Source organism: Penicillium arizonense, assembly GCF_001773325.1.
Source record: "Penicillium arizonense strain CBS 141311 chromosome Unknown PENARI_contig008, whole genome shotgun sequence".
Classification (NCBI taxonomy): Eukaryota; Fungi; Ascomycota; class Eurotiomycetes; order Eurotiales; family Aspergillaceae; genus Penicillium; species Penicillium arizonense.
In genome coordinates, this window is record NW_019173285.1 from 639,435 (window position 1) to 662,328 (window position 22,894).

General features: G+C 51.4%; 11 protein-coding genes across 11 annotated transcripts; 5 read left to right on the forward strand and 6 right to left on the reverse strand.

The window, feature by feature from the left end:
* Nucleotides 1-99: 99 nt before the first annotated feature.
* PENARI_c008G12503 (AAA family ATPase VPS4) lies at nucleotides 100-1,641 on the reverse strand (the record flags this gene model as incomplete). Its single annotated transcript, XM_022631698.1, has 4 exons — nucleotides 100-321; nucleotides 379-829; nucleotides 888-1,223; nucleotides 1,349-1,641. The coding sequence occupies 4 exons, from the start codon at nucleotides 1,639-1,641 to the stop codon at nucleotides 100-102; spliced, it is 1,302 nt and encodes a 433-aa protein (XP_022488859.1).
* Nucleotides 1,642-1,946: 305 nt separating this feature from the next.
* On the forward strand, nucleotides 1,947-2,496 carry PENARI_c008G04958 (tubulin-binding prefolding complex subunit YKE2; the record flags this gene model as incomplete). Its single annotated transcript, XM_022631440.1, has 4 exons — nucleotides 1,947-2,004; nucleotides 2,065-2,260; nucleotides 2,315-2,375; nucleotides 2,431-2,496. The coding sequence occupies 4 exons, from the start codon at nucleotides 1,947-1,949 to the stop codon at nucleotides 2,494-2,496; spliced, it is 381 nt and encodes a 126-aa protein (XP_022488571.1).
* Nucleotides 2,497-2,970: 474 nt separating this feature from the next.
* On the reverse strand, nucleotides 2,971-4,695 carry PENARI_c008G05388 (phosphoglycerate mutase, 2,3-bisphosphoglycerate-independent; the record flags this gene model as incomplete). The annotated part of the gene is made up of 4 exons (XM_022631458.1): nucleotides 2,971-3,178; nucleotides 3,237-3,819; nucleotides 3,876-4,613; nucleotides 4,665-4,695. 4 exons carry the CDS (start codon nucleotides 4,693-4,695, stop codon nucleotides 2,971-2,973), a joined length of 1,560 nt encoding a protein of 519 aa, XP_022488482.1.
* Nucleotides 4,696-4,986: 291 nt separating this feature from the next.
* PENARI_c008G11507 (mediator of RNA polymerase II transcription subunit 9) lies at nucleotides 4,987-5,520 on the forward strand (the record flags this gene model as incomplete). Its single annotated transcript, XM_022631665.1, has 1 exon — nucleotides 4,987-5,520. One exon carries the CDS (start codon nucleotides 4,987-4,989, stop codon nucleotides 5,518-5,520), a length of 534 nt encoding a protein of 177 aa, XP_022488712.1.
* Nucleotides 5,521-5,920: 400 nt separating this feature from the next.
* On the forward strand, nucleotides 5,921-7,489 carry PENARI_c008G04680 (glycine hydroxymethyltransferase SHM2; the record flags this gene model as incomplete). The annotated part of the gene is made up of 3 exons (XM_022631425.1): nucleotides 5,921-5,953; nucleotides 6,019-6,069; nucleotides 6,161-7,489. The coding sequence occupies 3 exons, from the start codon at nucleotides 5,921-5,923 to the stop codon at nucleotides 7,487-7,489; spliced, it is 1,413 nt and encodes a 470-aa protein (XP_022488657.1).
* Nucleotides 7,490-8,161: 672 nt separating this feature from the next.
* Nucleotides 8,162-9,252, forward strand: PENARI_c008G09037 (AMMECR1 domain-containing protein; the record flags this gene model as incomplete). The annotated part of the gene is made up of 2 exons (XM_022631572.1): nucleotides 8,162-8,697; nucleotides 8,790-9,252. The coding sequence occupies 2 exons, from the start codon at nucleotides 8,162-8,164 to the stop codon at nucleotides 9,250-9,252; spliced, it is 999 nt and encodes a 332-aa protein (XP_022488613.1).
* Nucleotides 9,253-9,791: 539 nt separating this feature from the next.
* On the reverse strand, nucleotides 9,792-11,187 carry PENARI_c008G00122 (serine/threonine-protein kinase; the record flags this gene model as incomplete). Its single annotated transcript, XM_022631264.1, has 4 exons — nucleotides 9,792-10,401; nucleotides 10,471-10,801; nucleotides 10,870-10,960; nucleotides 11,017-11,187. 4 exons carry the CDS (start codon nucleotides 11,185-11,187, stop codon nucleotides 9,792-9,794), a joined length of 1,203 nt encoding a protein of 400 aa, XP_022488694.1.
* A 531-nt stretch (nucleotides 11,188-11,718) lies between these two features.
* On the reverse strand, nucleotides 11,719-18,515 carry PENARI_c008G08705 (DNA polymerase epsilon catalytic subunit POL2; the record flags this gene model as incomplete). Its single annotated transcript, XM_022631553.1, has 3 exons — nucleotides 11,719-17,663; nucleotides 17,714-17,853; nucleotides 17,908-18,515. 3 exons carry the CDS (start codon nucleotides 18,513-18,515, stop codon nucleotides 11,719-11,721), a joined length of 6,693 nt encoding a protein of 2,230 aa, XP_022488695.1.
* A 371-nt stretch (nucleotides 18,516-18,886) lies between these two features.
* On the forward strand, nucleotides 18,887-19,559 carry PENARI_c008G01836 (uncharacterized protein; the record flags this gene model as incomplete). The annotated part of the gene is made up of 2 exons (XM_022631328.1): nucleotides 18,887-19,235; nucleotides 19,294-19,559. 2 exons carry the CDS (start codon nucleotides 18,887-18,889, stop codon nucleotides 19,557-19,559), a joined length of 615 nt encoding a protein of 204 aa, XP_022488760.1.
* A 284-nt stretch (nucleotides 19,560-19,843) lies between these two features.
* On the reverse strand, nucleotides 19,844-20,617 carry PENARI_c008G01911 (uncharacterized protein; the record flags this gene model as incomplete). Its single annotated transcript, XM_022631333.1, has 1 exon — nucleotides 19,844-20,617. The coding sequence occupies one exon, from the start codon at nucleotides 20,615-20,617 to the stop codon at nucleotides 19,844-19,846; it is 774 nt and encodes a 257-aa protein (XP_022488648.1).
* Nucleotides 20,618-21,015: 398 nt separating this feature from the next.
* sik1 (snoRNP complex protein NOP56) lies at nucleotides 21,016-22,679 on the reverse strand (the record flags this gene model as incomplete). Its single annotated transcript, XM_022631505.1, has 3 exons — nucleotides 21,016-21,279; nucleotides 21,333-22,452; nucleotides 22,516-22,679. 3 exons carry the CDS (start codon nucleotides 22,677-22,679, stop codon nucleotides 21,016-21,018), a joined length of 1,548 nt encoding a protein of 515 aa, XP_022488708.1.
* Nucleotides 22,680-22,894: the final 215 nt, after the last annotated feature.

Below are 22,894 nucleotides of genomic sequence, written 5' to 3' on the forward strand. Positions count from 1 at the left end.
TTTAACTTCCGTCCTCGGTTCCATGACAATTACCTGGGCGGAATGTCTCAAGCTGTCGATACCATGATGGGAATATTCATATCATCTCACAAGGCATGATTAGGCACCTTCGCTGCCGAATTCCTGGGTCCATTCGGAGTTCCTCGTGAGATCTTCTCCGCTGACGGTTGGTCTGGAGTTCTTAACCGCCTTGATGAAGTCCTTCAGGACGAGTGGGGGCTCCAGGAGCTTCTCTGCATCGACGTTGAGCCAGCTCATCTCCACTGCGCCTGCATCTCCTGGTGAGCAGGGGGTGAGTTTCTCTGCACCTTCGACCAGAACCTATAACGAAAGGGATTAGTCACAAATTGTAGATTGAGGTGAGAAGTGAAAACGGACCTTCTTATAATGTGTCGCTCCTTGGATTTTACGAATTGGCTGCATCAATGCGTCTTGCACGGCGATACTGATATCACTACCGGAGTAGCCCTCGCTCAGATCGGCTAGTTGGCGATAATCGGCCTGGGTCATTTGGCACGGCGTGGAGCCCACAGCCAGCATGAACATCTTCATTCGTGCGTTGACGTCGGGCAGACTGATGTGTACTCTTCGCTGGAATCGTCGCCGGATGGCAGCATCGAGTTGCCAGGGAATATTAGTTGCGCCCAGAATCAGGACGCCCTTTGAGTCTTTGCCGACACCGTCCATCTGCACAAGCAACTCGGTTTTGATACGTCGAGATGCCTCGGACTCTCCTTCGCCACGAGGTCCGCAAAGAGCATCAACCTCGTCAATGAAGATAATTGCGGGCTTGTTTTCGCGGGCCATATTAAAAAGCTGCTTGACAAGTCTGGAGGCGAGTTAGTATGCATAACTTCAGTACTCGGCGGGAAAACATGATCGCTTACCTTTCACTCTCTCCCATCCACTTTGATACCAGGTCACTACTGCTGACACTGAAAAATGTGCTGTTTGCTTCCGTTGCAACGGCTTTGGCAAGATAGGACTTTCCAGTACCAGGGGGGCCATAAAGCAAGATACCCTTCCAGGGTTGCCGCTTGCCAGTGAACAGGTGCGGAAACTTGATAGGAAGAATGACAGCTTCCTTCAATGCTTCCTTTGCATTTTCCAGACCAGCAACATCCTCCCATTTCACGTTTGGTTTGTCGGACAGGATAGCGCCTTGAAGTGCTGACCGGAGCTTTTTCGATTCCGCATCCTCGCCATTATCGTCATCTTCCTTCCTGTTTGGACCACTACTGTCAGCGGATGAAAACAAGTAGATAACTCAATTGCCAGCCTTGCTAAATCACAAGAATTGAACCGACAGAGCAGGGTTGAGCCCAGTCAAAAGAGGTCGAATACATACCCTCCCTTCCCACTACCGTGCGCCACCTTGCCATTTGCGCTGACAGCACTTGGTTTTTTCCGATCGTCGGCCAAGTGGTTCTTAAGCTTCTCCGCACGATCCATGTACTCGCCAGCCTTTGCGCGGATCATCTCCTTGGACTTGGGGTTCTTCTCCCATTTCAAGGCCAGCATGAACAACTCCAGTGCGGAGTAGTACATCTGATAAGCCTTTTCGTACTCGCCGTCATTATCATTCTCGATTGCCTTCTTGACTGTATCGATCGCCCGCCCCAAGAAGTCCGTATTACTCATGATGGCAAAGCGTCGACGTGTTTGGTGAGTTCGGAGAGGCAAACCGCGGAGGCAGACGTGCTAAAGCGGGGAGAGAAGGAGGGGAGCAAGGGTCTCGTGGGCACTGGGCGAAGGCTAGAAGGATAGGCAGAGACGTGCGAGTAGAGAATACTAGAAATTCAGTAAGGAAGAAGGAAATCGAAAGCGAGTATCGGCGCAAGAACAGTCGGTTGGATGGAATTGGAGGGGAAAGGGAGAGTGGAAGTTGTTTACGGGCGGGCAGGTCGATTGATTTTCCCTCCTCCCACTTCACCTCCAACTTCACCATGGACCCCCAGAAACAGCTTCAGGCGCTCACGGAAGAGTTCCAGGGCATGCAGACCGGTTTGTCTACTTGTCTATTTGCTATTTCCGGTGGCAGCTACTGACTTGTCCCCCGCGCAGAGCTCGAGGGCTTGGTCGATGCCCGCCAGAAACTTGAATCGCAGCAGCAGGAGAACGAGGGTGTGCAGAGCGAGTTTGCTCAGCTGGATGATGAATCCAACATCTTCAAGCTTGTCGGCCCGGTGTTGCTGAAGCAGGACAAGACCGAAGCAACCATGGCCGTCAACGGTCGACTGGAGTTCATTGAGAAGGAAATGTTAGTCTCACCGCTGCGAACCGGCAAATATGGATGCTTATTGTGAAACTATAGCAAGCGAATTGAGGGCGAGATCGATGCGACACAGGACAAGAGCGAGGCCAAGCGTGCAGAGGTAAGGCGCACTATCAACCTCTCCACCATGGGCCTATTTTGACATTCCCCTCTAGATCATGCAATTCCAGAGCCAGATTCAGCAGCAGCAGCAGGCTGCTGCTGCTCAGGCTTCTGCTTGAGCTCGAAATAGCAGAATCCAGAAGTAAAGGAGATGTCACCAGGAGATGCGATAAGTGTGTGCAACACGAAGCTGGCGCCAGATGGGACTGAAGTCCAACCAGTTCACTGCGTTTTAGCGCCCACAATTCGCAGCTGTGATCTATCTTGACTCAACGAGAGACCGGAAACTGTGCTGGGCGTTGAGCGCTAAGGTTTCATGAATTGGGATACCATAGTATCCGGGGAAATGTGATCTGTATAGGTGCTCGACACCAGGATGGCGCATGGATTAGGTTGAAGATATACCCATCAAAATTTCATTGCAATACTACCAAAGAGAACCGTGGATGACGAATTGCATCACGTTGAGGGTTGGGTCGACCACTCCGAAGAACTCTACTCCATTCTTAAATAAAAGGCAATACGGTTTATATTGACAGAACTGGTTTCTATTCATTGTATCATAATCAACGTTTATGTGCGAGAATTCGTATCTAGGACTTGATCAGCAGGTTCTCGCCAGACATCTCCTCGGGCTGCTCAATGCCCATCGCAGCGAGAACGGTGGGGGCAACATCGCCCAGAACACCGCCCTTCTTCAGGCTCCAGCTCTCAGGGGCGTTGGCCATAACGAAGGGAACCTTGTTGAGAGTGTGGGAGGTCTTGGGGGTGCCCTTCTCGTTGAGCATCTCCTCGGCGTTTCTGTGAATTTGGGTTAACTAGGGATTCGCATGATATCGAACTAGGTGAAACAACTTACCCGTGATCGGCGGTGATGAAGAGAACGTAGTTGTTCTTCTTGCAGGCCTCGTAAATCTCACCGATGGCCTTGTCGGTGGCAGCAACACCCTGGATGGCGGCCTCGTACACGCCGGTGTGGCCAACCATGTCAGGAGGAGCGAAGTTGTTCATGACGAAGTCGAACTTCTTCTCGCCAAGGCGCTCAGCCATCTTGGTACCGACGGCAGCGGCGCTCATCTTAGGGTCAAGATCGTAGGTAGCAACCCGGGGCGAAGGGATCATGTCGCGAACCTCACCTGGGAACTGCTTCTCAACGCCACCGTTGAAGAAGAAAGTGACATGAGCGTACTTCTCAGTCTCAGCAATGTGGCACTGCTGGAGGTTCTTCTTGCCGAGCCACTCGGACAGGACGTTACCCATGTGTTGCGGGGGGAAGGCAACATCAAAGGTGTAGTCGGTCTTATACTGGGTCATAGTGGTGAGGGAGATGTTCTTGGGGTAGGGGAAGTCGGGGCGAGGGGAGCGGTCGTAGTCACCCAGGAGCTGAGTGATCTCACGGACACGGTCCGAACGGTAGTTGAAGAAGAAGACGGTATCGTCGTCTGTTATGGCTCAGTTAATATCACGAGCTTGACTCATGTGTTTAGCTTGAACGTACCCTGGACACGGCGCTCCTTGCCACCAACAATGATGGGCTTCAGGAACTCGTCGTTCTCGCCCTTCTCGTAGCGCTCCTTGATGGTCTTCAGAGGATCCTCGCTGTCCTCACCCTCACCAGTGACCAGACCCTTCAGGCCAACCTCAACACGCTCCCAGCGCTTGTCGCGGTCCATGATGTAGTAGCGACCAACAACGGTGGCGATAGCACCAGTGCCGAGCTCCTGGGTCTTTTCAAGAAGCTGCTGCATGTACTTGTCGGCACTCTTGGGGTCGGTATCACGTCCATCACCGAAGAAGTGGATGAAAACCTGGGGAATCTGCATCTCCTTGGCGACCTCGAGCAGGGAGAAAAGGTGAGTGATGTTGGAGTGAACACCACCGTCCGAGACCAGACCGCACAGGTGCAGACGCCCATTGCCCTCCTTCGCACGAGTGAAGGCCTTGGCAATGTTGGGAACCTTGCCCATCTCACCCTTCTTGAGGGTCTGGTCAATGCGAACACTGTCCTGCCAGACAACACGGCCGGCACCAATGTTCAGGTGACCGACCTCGCTATTGCCCATCAGGCCCTCGGGCAGACCGACAGCGAGAGACGAGGCATCCAGCTCGGAGAAGCCCTGGGCGGTCTTGGAGTTGGGCTCGGAGAAGCCAGACATGAACGGGGTCTCGGCGGCGGCGATGGCATCACCCTGGGGAGGGGAATTGGGGCCCGCGATACCCCAGCCGTCAATGACAACTGCATGACATTAGCGTTTGATTTGGGGACCTGGGGGATAGTCGATCTTACTCAAAGCAACTTTCTGGTCGACCGAAGCCATGGTGGGGTTGTATGTGTCTGAATCACCTATAAACACCGATTAATTGTCTTGCAAGGATATGATAGCCCTATACGGGTAAGAATGCCAAATTGCTTACCAACAGACAGATGATGAGAGGAGAAAGAGAATAGGAGACAAGCGCAAAAAAAGGCCGGTTGAGGAGGGGCATTCCCGGTGACGCTTTTGGTTCTTCCCCGACGTCACTCCGCGTTCCGACTCTTCCCTAAAGACTAACCCCGGGATCACATCGTTCTTCAACATCCTCGGGTTCCTTTAGTCAAAGATCCCGCAATGGCTTCTCGATCCCCAACAGCGGGCACTCCACTGCCCAAATCCTCAGTCGCGCCCGAGACGCCGTTCAACGCGCCAGCCTCACCCCAGACCGTACCCTTTCCCTCACCACAGACATTTGAGATCATCCCGCCGCTATATGGGATCCTTGTTCGCTTGCTCTCTCAAAAGAACACATCAAACGGCACATCAGGCGCACCCGGAGACACCACAGGAGCTCCAGGAGCTTCAGCCGAGACCAACCAGGCAGCCCAGCAGGCAAACAATGGCACTGCATCACACGATGTACCAGTCCTTGACCCAGCCACTCATCCACCGCTCGATGTGAAAGATCTTCCTACCGAAACCAGCTCTGTCCGGATTCGAATCCAGAAGGCGCGCACAGTCGTCGAGGGACTACCAGACGTGGAACGGTCTGTTGAGGAGCAACAAAAAGAGATTGCAGAGCTTGAGGACCGTGTGGCACGCTTACGCTCTGTCATCTCAGACTTTGGGGACCGCGCAGGAATGCCAAATGGAGGCATCAGGACCTAATAGCAGGGCTATAGGACCTCAAAACTACACAGGGAAAAGCAGGCCATAATGGGAAGGCTGAGTGAGTTTCGGGATCATTTATGGTGTTAGATGTTTATAAAAGGAATACCCGGTTTTTATTTTAGCAGTCAAGTCATGATTATTCCAATACATCCCAATTGCAACCAAAAAGACGCATATATCGCCTTAAGCTGAGAACCTAAGAATTTCCAATTGGATGACCTAATTCACCTAATTCGGCCTGCCGGTCTCCGATATCGTTTCTTTAACTTTGGTGGCCTGAGGCAAACGGCAGATCACCCCTCCCCCACCACTCCCATTTCTTTTTTTTCTCTTCCTCTTCTTCATTTTCCCCTTCTGTTTTTCATCAATCAAGAAAACAGACATATTTACCTTCATCATGTCTTACGCTCTGTCCGAGGCCCACAAGGCTGTAAGTCTCTCCAATTCCACCTGCCACCAGGTTTGGTATAGATCATTGACTCATCATTTTTACAGCAAATGCACAACTCCCTCGTGTCCAGCGACCCCGAGATCGCTGCGATCATGGTACGTTTGAACTCTTTCTGAGGCAATTGTCACCTTCAATTGCATCGTCTATAATGGAATTTGCTTTTGCTAATGCTCCCTACTCTTACAGGAGAAGGAAATCCAACGTCAGCGTGAGTCGGTCGTCCTGATCGCCTCGGAGAACTTCACCTCCCGTGCTGTCTTTGATGCCCTTGGCTCGCCCATGTGCAACAAGTACTCCGAGGGTTACCCCGGTGCTCGTTACTACGGTGGCAACCAGCACATTGACGCTATTGAGATCACCTGCCAGCAGCGTGCCCTCAAGGCTTTCAACCTTGACTCCGCCAAGTGGGGCGTCAACGTCCAGTGCCTTTCCGGTAGCCCTGCCAACCTCCAGGTCTACCAGGCTCTCATGCGTCCCCACGAACGCCTGATGGGCTTGGACCTCCCCCACGGTGGTCACTTGTCCCACGGTTACCAAACCGCCACCAAGAAGATCTCCGCTGTCTCTACCTATTTCGAGACCTTCCCCTACCGTGTCAACCTCGAGACCGGTATCATCGACTATGACGAGCTCGAGCGCAACGCCGAGATGTACCGCCCCAAGTGCTTGGTTGCCGGTACCTCCGCCTACTGCCGTCTCATTGACTACAAGCGCATGCGCGCGATTGCCGACAAGGTGGGTGCCTACCTCATTGTCGACATGGCTCACATCTCTGGTCTGATCGCCGCCGGTGTCATCCCCTCTCCCTTCGAGTACGCCGATGTCGTGACCACCACCACCCACAAGTCTCTCCGTGGCCCCCGTGGTGCCATGATCTTCTTCCGCAAGGGTGTCCGCAGCACCGACAAGACCGGCAAGGACATCATGTACGACCTTGAGAACCCCATCAACTTCTCCGTCTTCCCCGGTCACCAGGGTGGTCCCCACAACCACACCATCACCGCTCTGGCTGTTGCCCTCAAGCAGGTCGACACCCCTGAGTTCAAGCAGTACCAGGAGCAGGTCATCAAGAACGCCAAGGCCCTCGAGGAGGAGTTCCAGGTTCTGGGCCACAAGCTCGTCTCCGGCGGCACTGACAGCCACATGGTCCTTGTTGACCTCCGCCCCGAGAGCATCGATGGTGCCCGTATCGAGGCCGTCCTTGAGCAGATCAACATTGCTTGCAACAAGAACTCCGTCCCCGGTGATAAGTCTGCCCTCACCCCCGGTGGTATCCGTATTGGTGCCCCTGCCATGTCTTCCCGTGGTATGGGCGAGGAGGACTTCAAGCGTATTGCTCGCTACATTGACCAGGCCATTGCTCTGTCCAAGAAGATCCAGAGCGAGCTCCCCAAGGAGGCCAACAAGCAGAAGGACTTCAAGGCCAAGGTTGCCAACCCCGACAGCATCCCTGAGATCCTGGCTCTCCGCAAGGAGGTTGCTGACTGGGCCAGCACCTACCCTCTTCCCGTCTAAATTAGACGCAAAGAGAGTATGGTGAAGAAAAGAAAGAGGGACCTGACTCAGGTCCCGCGAGTTCAACATCATTTCGTACAGAAAAGAAAAACTACATGAGTGCGTTTTAAGGGGTTTAATACCGGACTGCTTTTTTCAACCTGACGCGGGTCATTGGGATATTGGGAATGTTTTTTTTTATGCATGACGAGCAATGCTTTTTGGCGGGTGAGCAACCGCACTATTTCAACAGCGGGCTCATATTTCTACGGGAAAAGTTCAACATTAATGGGCGTCCTATGTATATTTTACAACTTTGTTCTCAACACAAGAATTTATACAATTCACGGACGATTTCTTCATTCTGATCCTACTGTAGACTTCATACTTCCCCCACATAGCTCACGTTATCTGGGATCACGTGTGGTCCCCCCTCTTTCCGACGTCCCAAGGTTCTCTTCATTTTGTTTCCTGCTGTTGTATCTTCACCCAAGCCTGTTTACAGGCGACTCTTGAGTCATTACTGCACTGCTTTCAGTTCTTTACAGACACCCTCGGATTCGCCTTCAAGTCTGGATTCGCGCCCTCTATCGATAAGGACATATCTCTTATCAGGACTGAGGTCATTTACAGTCAGGATCTGAAGCAGTGCAGTGCATCATTTGAGCTTTTGGCCGTGAGAGCCTGGTCGACATGGCGAATACAGCGCAGTGTTATTACTGCTTTGAATCCCTGCTTGCTTCATTCGAGGGCCGCGAGCCAGCCACGTTGGCAGCCGTAGAAGCCCTCTGGGAGCAACATGAGCAAACTAAGAAGTTGTCGAGTCTGCAAGATCAAACAGAACAAGAGGCAGACCGACAGCAGTCTGTAAATGAAGAGGATGAAGATGATGCCCAACAATCTTCCCTGACGAGTAGTCGTCCCAACAAGCTGAAACTCCCCAGCGTCAGCCGCCTTCAGAGCCAAAGCTCTGCCACATCCAGTGCAGCTACTACGCCGTCATCCGCTTCCAACACGTCTACCAATTCGCTTGGCTCAAGCTCAACAAACATCACCTCACCCGGGCTGGCCGAGACTCCATCCCAGCTGATATCGCCCGATCAGCGGTACCCCCTGTTCGTCACATGGAATACCATGTCACGAAGTGGACACAAGTCTCTGCGGGGTTGCATAGGCACATTCGAAGGACAGGAGCTAGCAGAAGGGCTGAAGTCCTACGCTTTGACCTCGTATGTACTTCCCAATCCTTGCTTTTATATACATGAAAGCATACAGCCCCAGTATACCAGACCAGCTAATTTGTAATGTTCTTTTCTTGCAGGGCCTTTGACGACACACGTTTCTCTCCTATCCCCAAATCTCTCCTCACCTCGCTATCATGTTCTCTCACTCTCCTAGGATCCTTTGAACCCTGCACAGACGCCCTGGATTGGAGTCTAGGTACCCACGGTCTGCGTATCTCCTTCGTTCACCGCGGCCGTCGCTACGGCGCCACCTATCTCCCCGACGTTGCCGTCGAGCAAGGCTGGACGAAAGAAGAGACCGTCGAGAGCCTGATGCGCAAGGCAGGATGGGACGGTGGTGGTGGGAGTGGCAGTGCCGCTAGGAGACTACTACGAGGTGCGGCAGGCGGGAATTCCAGTACTGCCAAACCTTGGGACCAAGTTTCGGAGTTCCGCACTATCAGGTATCAGGGACTCAAGGCGAGTGCAAATTATGCTGAGTGGCAGGCATGGCGGGACTGGGTTCTGTCTCTGGATGATGGAGCGGAAATCCTGGCGTGATTCAGTTTCCATTCTAGATCGCGTTGCTTTTGTCCTACATTTCTAGCATGTGAGACCATTAATAATGATTATGATGATACTACAGTAACTTCTCTGGCTTGTTCCAGAGGTTTCCGGATAAGTTTCATATGGGATAGCAGTAGCGTGCTTAAGATCACCGATATGGAGTCTAATGAATACAGTAAACCTCGATTCGCACTAACCAACACTACACTTAGTATATTCCTCTTTATCATTTGTTTAATTATAGATCCTTTATAATCATAATGATTCATAGCATGTGTAGTCGAATAGCGGCTAGTACTCCGTACTATAAGAATGTAGATACCACCTCCGGTATTACCACTCCGTAGAAGTGAGCCTTGCATCCCATTAGAGGTCCGTGTAGTTATATAGGCCAGAAAAACTGGTATGCATATATACTGAAAATGCCCATACTAGACAATAGTCACCAATATTCACTCGGACCAGACACAATACAATCACAATTGAAACTGAGACATGGAATATGCAAAATGCAAAATAGAAAAGGGTATGATTTAACGAGGAGTCCGACTCCACAACCCAGCAACCATCTCCTTAACCCTACGCTCCTGAGCCCGAATCTGCTCCTCGGTCTGCCCACGAGCATTGCCCCGACTATCAATCTGCCCAGCAGAAGCATGATCCGCAGCCGACTGCGCCGGCGCAGCATACTTCTCCTCCTCAATAATCTCGTCCCCATTCACTCGCTCAGGCTTAGGATCAACACTCATAACACCGTCCATCATGAACCCACCACCCTCGCGGAGTTTGTTGATAGCACGCACGGTATCGATAGCGCGGTGCAGCGTGCGCCGCGCATTGAAGTTCTTCTTGACGGTCGGCAGGAGGTCCTCGCCCGAACCGAGCTTGGCGTTGTCATAGGGCGGATTGACCCATGGGTGCTGGAGGGCTTCGTGAGCGGTCATTCGCGATTGAGGGTTGATTGTTAGGCAGCGGTTGATGAAGGTGCGCGCTTCTTGCGATACGCCGCGCCAGTACTCTAGCGGCGTAAAGGAGTAGTCTGCTGCTAGGATTGCTTGCATTTCTTCCAGGTTTGAGTCGCGGTCGAAGGGGGTGTAGCCGCATAGTAGGAAGTAGGTGATTACGCCAATGGCCCAGATGTCGCTGGAGTTTGTTAGATATGGGGGTAAAGTTTACTATCAATGTATGGCGTGTACGGGGCATGGGACTCACACTGGCTTGCCGTGGCCGCTTTTTTTGAAGATCTCCGGGGCCATGTATCCTGGGGTTCCGCAGGTTGTTGTCAGGACGTGGAACTGCTCCTCGTCCATGATTCTTGACAATCCGAAATCAGCAATCAATAGATCGGCATTGTCTTCTGGTGTGCGGAAGAGCAGGTTCTCGGGCTTCAAGTCTCGATGCACGATTCCGTGGTCATGCAGATATGCCACAGCGGAAAGCACTGCGCGAATCAAATCGGCAGCGTCTGACTCATAATAGCTGCCTTTGCGGCAGATGCGATCAAAGAGTTCTCCGCCCAGCGCGAGATCAGTCACCAGGTACACTAGAGAGCAATACTGGTCAGTGGTCATTAGAAACAGACGGTATACACCACACCGACAAGAAACGCACGGTTGTTCATGGTCTCAAAGTAGTCGACCAGTGTGAGGATATTTTGGTGGCCCATAGACACCTTCTTCAAGACAGCGATCTCGTTCCGGACCTGTTTCACTCAGTCCGTCAGCATGTAGTGGTGTCGGCCGCAGTTCCAACACATACCATGTGCTCCCGCCCAGACATCAGACGCTTGTTGATGACCTTGGCCGCATAGTAGCGACCAGTATCTATATGCACGCATTCCTTGACGACGGAGTACGATCCAGCGCCGAGTGTCTTGCCAGTTTTGTATCGGCACGGTTGGACCTTGGGTTTCGGAGGTGGTGCCGCCATGGGGGGTGAACCTGCGATAACACGGAGGGGAGGATCGAGGGAGGTAGACGCAACGAGCTGCAGACTGGGCCTGGCGCTAAAGGGATTCGTTTCGGGGGGTAATGCGATATATACGTTCGTTCGATATATCCCTGTGGTCACAAATTCAAGTCAGCCTTACGCTGGAAGTGCCACACGTTGCCCGCAAGATGCGGCTCAGCCCCGCCAAGGTGAAACAGTCGGGAATACGCACAAAAGGATGCAACCACTCGAGGTAATTCAGTTGATCGATTGTGTTGGTTGTTTTTGGTTTTCTGAGTCCGACCGAGACACTGCGGGGTTGAAGTTCGAGAACGCTGGCGATCGCTGGGATCGCTGGGGGAGAGGGCTATACACCGAACAAAGAGGCGGGAGGGAATATAAAGAAATAGATCGACGGATCGCCAACGGCGCCATTAACTATTGAATGCTAACTTATATACACAACTCCTGCCCAATGCCACAAATCCTCCGACCCAGTACTCCCCATGCAGAAACAGATATCCAAACACATTAGAACCTCGCCAGCACATCCACGACGATGTTCTCTAACAATTGCAGCTTGTGGAATTTGGCCACACTCTCCAGCACTCGTAATTTCTTCTCAATCTCGGTACGATCGAGAGATGCTGCCCAGGTACCACTGCAAGAGCAGTGTTCCATGAATTCACTGACTTTCAGGCCGCCACACTTGGAACACTTGAGGTCCTGAGTCTGCCATTCAACAACAAGACCGTGGACTTGCCCGATGAGAAGCTCTTCCTGTGCCAGCCGGTCGTAATCGGCGTGGCAGAAGGGACACTTCCAAGGCTTGGAGGTAGTGGTGGCATCCGAGTCGAAATCGGGCAGCACATCTTCGTCGCGACAAAGGTCAAGGTCTCGAATAAGACAGCAAGAATTGCAGCTCATTTCGGGAAGCTTCAGGCTAGCACTGGGGTTCTCGAATCGACCCTCCTTGCTGAATTCTCGGACTTCAAACAGTGCCAGGAGCTCGCGGCGCAACAACCGAGATTCCAGGGTTGTAGTCTTGGACAGACTCAAAACTTGCATAAGAAGCTTTGTCAACTCCAATGATGGGTTGCGCTTGTCGTCTTTGGTATTGACCAAGACACCAGGCAATACGGGGAAGGCATAGTCGGATGCAAGCTCGGGATGCAGCATTTCGTCACGCTGTCTACGGATCAGACCCGAGATTTGCTTCTTCAGCGGCTTCGAGAATCGATCTGCGAGAACGGCAGTGACCTCCTCATTGTCTGCTTCGTTGTTTCGTCCAATGGGAATCTGCGTCGGACGAGGCGTTGAGGAAATCTCGCCATCCTGGACCTCAGGTCTTTTCAAGGCGTGCATTAGTTCGATGTACTCGACCACCCAGTCGTGGAAGATAGTTTGCATGGGCATTGGCAGGAATCGACTCAGCTGCCAGTGCATCACCGTCTCAAGATTCTGTTCGTCGGATTCGGTGACCTCCCGGCAGCCCTTGCCTCCGTAGTTATATTCGTCGTACCATACGAGGTAATCCCAGTACTCCTTGATCTCCAGATCGATGAAGTGGAACGAAGGATTGGCGCGGATTGATTTCAGGACATACTGACTGTAGGCGTAGGCATTGCCAACCTCAGTCTTTGTCGTCTGGAGTAGAAGACGTGTAGGGCTGGCAAATACGACATGCGAACCAACACGTCTGAACTCCGCCATGAGTCTCTGGAATGACTTTCGCGACAGCAATCTGACATAATTGTGCAAAGACCGATCATAGAGACAGGACACGGGGCTTTCCACCCATCGAATCAAATGCGAGACCATGACATCAGCCATACTGTTTCCTGCGCAAGCCTCTGTCCACCAGTGTTTGACCATCTCTCGAAGAACAACGACACCAGCGGAAGCAAATGCTTTCTCGGAATAGAAAACACCCGTATCTTCAGCATCACCCGAAGGAGCTAGCAACGTGTCACTGCCTTCCATCTCGTGGATGATAGAAGAAGTCAAGATCGTGTTGATGGAAAGGTTACGAACTTCCAGCTCGATGCAAACAGTCGAGTAAGCACTGGGTACGTTGACTGATGGCATGTTGACCTTGTCCAGGGAGCCGAGAATATCATCTCTTTCGTAGCCTGCATGATCAGGACGTGGACCAGGAGACCACCAGAGAACAACATTGTTTTGCTGGAGCCTTCTGGCATAGGCAATATCGATGAGGTAGCGAGGATCGTCACTTTCCAAGTTGCAAAGTGGAACATCACCGTATCGAGCAAGACCGGTCAAGTGTTGAATCCAGGAAGACAAGTACAAGTAACGAGTGACGATACGCCTGGCTACAAATGCTTGCCAGCCGAGAGGCGGAAGTTCCATGTCCGACGGCTCAGGCTTCACGGATAGGACAGGGTACTCCTTCAAGATTGGGATGTCGTGGCATAGGCGGTCCTTCTGCTGGGATTGGATCACAAGAACGGCGGGCCGGCTCTCGTCGTTTCGGAGTTTCCTCACCAGGTCACCAACCTCAAGGTGGGCCTTTCTTCGCGTCATCACCTGGGTGATCTTGAAATGAATCCTGTCCTGGTATTCGAACGCGTCCTGTGAGTCATCGCCCGATGCAGCTTGCATCTTGCGAGTTAGGAACTCGGTATACACCTTATCAACGTTTGGAAGACCCTGGACATCCCTGGTGCGGTTGAGAATGATAATGTTGGCCTCGTTCTTTGCCGTCGAGAAGAGCGCAAAGATTTGTCTATCGCCTGAAACAATGTGGTACAGGTAATGGAATACCAATGACGAGTCCATCAGATATGGCTGGTCCGAAGATGCGTGGAGCAGGGTGGAAAGATCAAAGCCCTTGTCCAATCCTTCACCAAGCACACCACGCTGCTCTTCATCGAAAGTACAATGGCTTCCTAGCTTGAGCACCGCCCGAATGCTGAGCGGGATATTTCCCTCGTAGACACCCTCGACACTAGGGTGTTGGAAGAGAACATCCATCTTGTCAGCTTCTTCCAGATATTTCTCTTCTGACAAAGACAGCTTGAACAAGTGGACCGAGGGATGGCCATTTGGTAGAGAGTGGTTCACTTTCTCGACATCACAGTCCGGTACATCCACGTCAGGCAGGGACTCTCGCTTCAGGTTCACAAAGAACTGCCGTGGAACTCTAACACTGAGAGCGTGGATCTTTTGGTCGATCAGCACAAAAGCTCGTACAACTCCTGGGACGCCGGTCTCGCAAAGCTGCAAGATCTGCCATGTGCTAATGTATAGCATTTGGGCTTGATTGCGGAAGAAGTTGCTCAGAGAGTCCGAGGCAACATTAGTTCGCTCACCAAACAGTTGACGGCGGCGAACCCGAGCTTGCTTCTGGATCTTCCATTTTTGCTTTTGATACTTCAGGAATCCTTGGTAGTCTTCCGTGATGGATGGCATGACCGCTGGAAGGCTAGCAAAGGGGTCCAAAGCCGTCTTTGAGGCGTTCTCGGGATGCTTTCGCTTTTGGGAAACCTTATTGTTGCTGGGGGACTTCAGCTTCTGAGTAGAGCTCGCAATCGCCTCATCCAGGTCACCAGTATGCTGAACACGATGATCTAGAATGTTGCCAGATATCGAGGAAAGTGGTGCCTTGTCTGACTTGGTGAATAGATCGGTCATCTTCTTTTGTTTGAATTTGTCATCCTTGGTGTTGATCCGACGCTGCAACCAGTCGGGGTGGGCAACACGGGGTACTGGGTTGCGAAGCTTTTGAAGTGCAGCTGGAATGGTGATCAGTTTCTGCACCACGGATCCAAGACGCTCCAGGTAATAGTCCCAGTCAATGACGGTTCGAGGGTCCATATCGCCGGGATCCTCCTTCAACCATTTGCGTAAGAAGAAACGCTTGACATTATCTTCGGCTGAGAAGATAGCGACGGGTATGGCTCTTTCAGTGACAGGTGTGTTCCGTGGCCTCGAGGAAATAATATACTTGCAGTTGAGACCCTTATCTTTGACCATTTGTTCGCCCAAGAATTCTGCTAGACGTTTTGCCGTTGTGATTGATGTGGACTTTTGAGAGCCGTACTCCTCAAGTGTCTTGGCCATGCTTCGATTCTCCGAAATAAGATCGATAAGTTCTTCATCCGCCAGGGTGGTTCCGCGCTCGTACAGGACGTCCAACCACCGATCTGCAACTCGAGCCACAGCGGCATAGGTCTCGGCGAGATTGGTACCCTCCAGGAAGAACTTGAAGATTTGAGTCTGGAAGATCTTGATCAACTTCAACTCTCCTCTTCGCTTGACTTCGAAACCCTTCAATTCAGCTAGGGAGCCGTCATGGTTGAAGACTGCATATCGTTTCTTCAAGTTTTTGTCTTCCTCCTTCGAAGTTGGCAGGATCATTGCTCGGTAAGGCCCATCAACTTCGAAGAAAATGGAGTTTTCACTGTGAGTCTCATACTTGAAGGTCTTCGGATCGACAAGAGCCTGATATTGGTGGTTGGTGTATCTCGCATGAACGAGGTGGTTAAGCATGACACAAGGGTAAGAGATAGTCATCTTTTTCCCGTTCTTCAAAGTGAAGGAGAAATTCTCAGGGAAGCCTCCTGGAAGCATACACCAAATTCCATCGGTGTCCAGTTCAAGGGGTCGGCCGATACGCTCAACAAGCTCTCTGGCCATTTGAATGATATGCGCACCTGTTAGACAAGTAACTCCGGCCATCTCCATGGAGTACCACCGAGAACCCTTTCGCATTACATAACCGTAGAAACTGTTCAAAATGACCTTGTGTGCAAGTTGAAGAGAGTCATAAAGAATGATCATCTTCTTTGCCTCGTCGATTTCAGCTGAAGAAGCCCCAGATGATTGTAAGCTATCTGTCTTGTTCTTCCAGACTTTCTGCTTGCCCTTAAAGTCGTATCGACGGTCACGGAAATCACGGACAGTATCGACGTAGAAAGGATTCTCTCTCTGGCAAATGATGGCCTCTCGCTCCATGGTCTTGCTGTCATGGATCTTGTGGTAAATTTTCTTGCTGTAATCCTGCAATCGTTTCTTGACAATGCCAGCTTGCTCTTCAATGCTCAACTCGCTAAACAGCCTCGTTGGTGAATTTTTGTACTTGCCGGGAAAACGTTCATTTGCAGTGGCACGTCGGATCATGTTGTATTCATCACGCTTCGCTGGCAGATATTCACCTCGCCAGGCCCAGGGCATGCGTCTGTCGCACGTTTTTCCGGGTCGATTGAAGTCGCAGGCAGCACAGTTTGATTCGTTGATCAATGAGTCTGGCTGCAGTCGGTTGGTGATCATGATGTTGGGATACATGGAGGCGACATCCAAATGGTAAATGAAAGGAACTTCGTCGCGACTCGGGTTGTTCTTCAAATCGAGAAGACGCTCCACAATCTGAGCCCTGACCTCGTCATAGTTCACAATATCATCCATAGACTTCTTTTCTTCGACCTCGATACTGAACTTGAGAGCGTGGTCCAGGTCGTTGAGAAGCTCCTCAATTGCGGTAGGGTCAACATGGAAGTGTGTCGGGATATCGCTTCGAAAAACACCAGCCTCGATACTTTCGACGTGGCCACCGACGTAGGTCTCGGACTCAAGAAGATGACCTTCGTAAAATGCCTCTGCAGGATCTTTGTGCTTGTTGGGCAGGACGATCTCATGCTTGTAGGCTTGCACCATGAGTAACATCTCACACAGGGTTCCAGTTCCCTTTCGCAGGGTTTCATCGGGATTGAGAGGAATGATGGTACAGAGAGAGAAGATGAAAGGGTGAACATATTTCATGTACAGGTAATAGGTGGCAACCGCATCGGAAACTGAGTATTCGGCCAGAGTCTGTGGCCTTTCGCTCGCGTAAGGTGTCATAAGCTCTGGGTCGAGTTCGTCTGGATCATAGCCAAGCTTTGCGACGGTCACAGCCTTCAGACCACGGCTTCCCTGGGGAAGATAACTGTCACGGTTGACCCAGGCGAAACAGTCCATGTGCACACAGTTGTCGGCTTGGTAGATGTCCTCGCTATTTTTCCGGAAGCCGATCTCCATGTACATATCAAGTCCATTAACACTGGCTCTTGTCTCCACAAACGGCCAATCGAAAAAGTCACCGTTGTATGTGGCAATGACAGTGGGTTTGGAGATCTTGACGTGTTCAAAGAATCGCTCAAGGACGGCTCTTTCATTGGGTTCATTGAAGATAATGAATGGCCCGTTATACTCTGGTTTCGGTGTGTACTCGAAGTCGTTGATGTCCTCGGATACAATCTCTCTGTTGGTAATAAGGAATCCTTGCCCATCAATCATGTACGAAATCATCATAACCTGATCAAATGCGGCGTCGGGGAATTTCAGCGGCAGTTTTGTAGTTTCGATATCGAAAGCGAGGACGACTGGGTCTGCACGCTGAAGTCGGTCTTCCAAGCAGGTCAATGATACCACGCCGTGCTTTGCCTGCACATCGTACCATTTTCCTATCCGAATGTCTGTGATGTGTTAGTCAAAGGATTTAGTCCACGAACGAAAAACAACTGACCTTTGTCAATGCAGACACGGACATGATATGGAACGTCGTATTCTCGAATATCAACAATAAAATCACTCGCTTGTAGGTTGCTATTAGGTCGTTGCTCATTAATTATTTCGTCATCAAAAAGATCGATACCAGCAGTCGCACTTCGTATAATTAGCCCTCTATCCAAATCAAATAGCAGGCAATGGGGAACGAACCTGGTCATTTCAACATATGCATCCATTGCACTCTCGTTCTTCTTGTTCTTCTCCGCCAGAGGAAGAATCGTCCTCCTAACTTCCAGAAGGTTGCGCACATTGGCAAAGCTGAGCTTGATGTAGGTTTTCCGGTAGCCGAGAAGGTGATTGGGGAGGCTCAGGTCCTCCTTCTCAAGCCGTGTGAACTTTTTGATCAAGTCCTCAAAGGATCGGCGACACCATTCCTCGACTTCCATCTCATAGCCTTTCTTGACCGCGATCAAAAAGTATGGATCATGTTCCACTGTCGCCTTGAAACTCCCGCCGTCGTCCTGCAGAAAATAGTAATCCACACCGGCGCGGCCTCCCGGAACATTCGGGTCCTCTATCGTTGTGCTGTGCATGTTGATGAGCCAACCGGTCCTTGTCTCGCCGGACTCGAAGCGCGGAAAGCCGAGGGTTTCATCGATGCTGTTGGCCAATCGAATGGCCTCAAATTTCTCGTCTTGCGAGGTTGCTTCGGTGGAACGTAGGGAGCTGAATTCGACTGTTTTTGCTCGTCGGGGGTTTGAAGACGCAGCACTTGACCGGAACTTGTTGCCATACTTGCTGGGTTTTCTTGAAGGCATCGCGACGCTGTCGCCCGGCCTGGCTTGTGAAATTGGCTCTGTTAAATGGCGCGCTCAGTGTAGAACATGAAATGCGCGCTTAGGAAATTTGAGAACAGATGGACAAGTGGTAAGAAAACAAGTAGGTCGCAGATGGAACGAGATCTGGTTCTGAGACCAATGGTGCCTCTAGGAGGGTCCAGCAATGGCCTGCGATCTGCTCTAATCAAATCGATTTCGGCCCCGACGCGTTCGCGTAGCGCGTTGAAGGAGTTAGTCAGCTTCCGGAATAACTATCCGATTCTGGTGATGGCGGAATATTTGGTCATCCGATATTGACGATCTTCGTTTTGGCCGCAAGTGGGAGATTCAAGGCAATTCACTCTACAGTTATGGCAGACGAATCACGAGACACCAGCTCTCTCGCGGAAGCTGGCGACATCCCGCGCTCCTTCAACGCCAATCCCGATTCGAAGAAATCGAAACACGAGCGCGCTTCGTCACAAACCGGCAAGCTATGGGATGCTTTTGGAAACCCCGAAGAACCCGCGAACGCTCTCGCAAAAGCGACATACAAGCCCCCAGGCAAAGACCCTAAAGATGCGTCATACTCTGAGATTATCGGATCAGTGTCTCTATCCGAATTCTCTACCATTCACAAGAGACCATGTGCCCGTGAATCTTTAATGACTGGAATTGGTGTTGGATTTGGAGTTGGCGGTCTACGTGGTGTACTGAAGGGTATGGTTTCATGTTGTGTGATATGTATAAAGGTCGTGAGGCTAATATGTGCATGCAGGACGCTATTATTTATGGTCTGCAGGCAATTGGGCTGTCGGCATGTTCGCAATCAGCTCATTGGCAGCATATGAGTTCTGCCGCTACCGACGAATCCAAGAATTGAGCGGCATGGCAGAAGCACTCGATTTAATGAACCAATTGAAAGCCAAGAAACAAGGCGAGAAGGATCGTGCGGAGGAAGAGGCAACATTGCGTGCGCGCCTTGCCGAGGAGGAAAGAAAGAAGAAGAGTTGGACCAACCCCTCCAACTACAAATTCTGGTAACGTCGCTCGCCCATTAGAAGGAGTCATGGAGTTTGTGAGATATCCAAAACTGTATAGTCCGATCCACTGATCGGGTGGGTGGTTGGCATCATGTCATGTCATAAAGTCATATCCGTGTATCATAGCTCTCTGCAAAGTCCATATCATCCACCCAGTCAACGCATCCACTCCAATTGTCCAGTATAAAAAAGAATGAACCACCGTATGCTTGCCCCAGAGAAGAAGAACGCCGAAGAAAAGGAAGATATTCCGATGCTGAGGGATGCGAGCTTGCTGGTCCCCTCCTAGACGTCGAACTTCACTCGTTTCTGGATTGCGCCGTCATGTATGCTGTGTATTTTGTCTAGTTCGACGCCATCTCTCCTCCTCTCTCGTCGTCTTTCACGAGCCTCCCGGGCTTCGCGATTCTTCCACTCGGCGACTTGCTTCTGTCGTTTCTGTGACCTTGCCCATGCAATTGATGCAGTGGGCTTGAAGCCTATCCCGTTGATACCATAGCCATCGTCATTTGGGTCGGACGGGTTGTGGCCTGTTATCTCGGAATCATGCCATACCAGCGGGTCTTCAGATGGGGTGTCTGCAAGAGGAGGAGACACTCGGGGCTTGCGTTTAGATGGCGAGGAATTGATATGCTTGTGGGAGAATGTTGCTGACTTTTTGGAAGGAGTGGGTAAGGAAGTGGGTTGATATTGTGTTGCGGGCGCCTCAGATAACGTCGCTTGGCGGTCACTGGACTCGCTACTAGCCGGTAAAGCTTCAGGCATGTTCTGTGCCACGGCGCTGTCAAATGCGCATAGTTGGGCCGAGGAAGCAAGTGATAGCTGAGAATGGGTGAAAGCTGCCGCGTCCGACTGGAGCTCGCCACGGATGGCCAACTCTCCAAATCGTCCAGCTACCGCGGCTCGCGGACTGTGTCTCCCTAGCTCGTCCTCTCGGAAACGAGGATCTTGGAAACTGTCGGTCGAAACTGTAGATGTTGGAGAAGCTGAGGGGCTATAGCAGTCTGATTCTGAAGGTTCTCGTTTCCGCTTAGGAGAAAAAGATAGGGTGGGCATCATACTGGAAACGGAAATAGTGGGGTCTCCCGATCTCATTTGTAAATATATGCAGCGTATCCACCAGGGAATGAAATGAAGATATTCAATACTTGCCAAGGGTGAATATCAGGGCTGAAGAGGGGTTTGGTCATTGGACATTCTTGAATCGGACTGTGGGGTACAGTGATCGTCCCCGTAGTATACAATGGCTTTGACCCCTTTCAAGAAGTGAGAATAAAGTAAAGAATAACAACTTGAAAACTTAAATTGGAAAATATCAGAGCAGCGATAGTCAGAGCTGCTGAGGCGAAAGGCCTGGTAATAATTTACAAATACCTGCAAGCCGTACCCATCGAGTCATGAAGACAAAAGCAAACCAAACGCCGTGACGAAGACTCCCTTCAAAAAGAATAGCGCATTTAGGCCTTTTGCTTCTTCTTGGAGGGCTCGGCATCCGTGTCGTGCTTGCGCTTCTTCTTCTTGTCGGACTCGCCCTCACCTCCCTCGGACTTTCTCTTCTTCTTCTTGTCGGCCTTCTCGCTCTTGTCCTTCTTTTCCTTCTTCTCCTTCTTCTCCTTCTTTTCCTTCTTGGCCTCGGCGACCTCAACATCCTCCATCTCCGCGTCGCTCTTATCACCATCAACGTCATCAAGCTCGGCCAGAACAGCATCCATGGCGGATTTCTGTTACTTGTTAGCGTCAATTCACTAGATAGAGAAATGAAGTTTGAACATACCATGGCAACCTCGTTCTTGGTGGGGGCAGCGCCAGAGGCGTAGAACTCCAGGCGCTCCTCGACCTGGCTCTTGAGGGCCTCACCGAACTTGGTGGTAGGGGCCTCAGAGAAGTTATCGATACGGGAAGCGATGGAACACTTGTTGGCAAGGAAACGCGAGATTCTTCCCTTGTTCTTGGGGCCAGCCCTGCCGATGAAGGAAGAGTGGTACAGCAGACCGTACTTGGGCGTGTTTCCCTTAGTCTTCAAGGCACGGAACAGAGCCTTCTCGGCACCGAGAATCTGAACGGTAGAGGCGGGGTACTTGGAAAGGTTGGTCAAGCTACCGGCGTGGGAGATCAGACGGGCTCCAACGACTTCGCCGATCAGGGCAGCGAGGTTAGGAGCAACGACGCTCATCTTGGCGACGAGGTAGGAGTAGAGCGACTTGCGGTAGTTGGCGAGCTTGTTAACACGCTCGGCGAAGGAGATGACGTTCTCCATGTCGGCCTCGGAAATCTCTTGACCCATGCTGTGCTTGGCGGCATCAATCACGCTCTGGGCAATACCCTCATCATCCTCAACGAGGGCGGCGAGGTCGTGCAGGCTCTCGTCAGTAAGGGTCTTCTTATCCTTGACGAAGAGAGCGACCTGGGCATAGCGCTGGTTGTCGGAGACAATCTTGATGAGCTCGGGGAAGTGCCACGAGTACCATTCGCGAACTCTCATGGAGAAAGTGTTGATAGCCTTGTCAAGCTGGTCCAGGATGGCGATAGCCTGGATAATGTGGTTGTCGTCACGCTGGACAGAGAACTTCACCTTGGCACGGGAGTAGGCGTGACCAAGACCGAGCTGGGCGGTGTCCATATCACCCTCACGCAGTTGCTTCAGCAGCTTGCTAGCGTGGAGACGAATACCACGGAGAAGATCCTGAACGATCTCGCTGGTGTCACCGGTCTCGCAGTCGACGTGGGAGAAAGCGGACTTGATGCTTCCTGCCAGACCCTTATCGGCAAGACCCAGAACCACCTTCTTCTTCTTGTTCGCCTTGGGGAGGTTCAAGTCAAGGAAAGAGATCAAAGTCTCGGACGCGACACCTTCGGAGATGTCATTGATTTCGCCAAGGGCCTGCTTGTTGTTCCTGCAACATTGTTAATGGACCATGAAAAAAACATGAAAAAAACCTTTTCACGGAGGAGCGTACTCAAAAGGAAGGAAACTTGACAGCTCAACCATCTTGCCGAACTTAGCAAGGTCATTGACTCCATCCTGAACTTCCTTCAAGGCATTGCCGACAGTATCACCCTTGTGGGCGGTCTTGAAAAGCGAGTAGCCCATAGGGCCCTCGAAGAGGAGGAAGTCGGCCATCGTTATAAGCCCAAGACCAGATAATACACATTCAAAGGGGCCGAAGGTATGCAACACCGGCAGAAAACACTCTTGAGTGCAATTCGATGGGTTGCTGGTGCGAGTGTTGGCGACGGGCTGGAAATGGGCAAAGTCGAGAAATCGGCAGCTTTTTTTTCGCCGCTAGTGCGAATCCGTGAATGTGGGCTTTTTGCCAAAAACTGCCTTCACCGCAT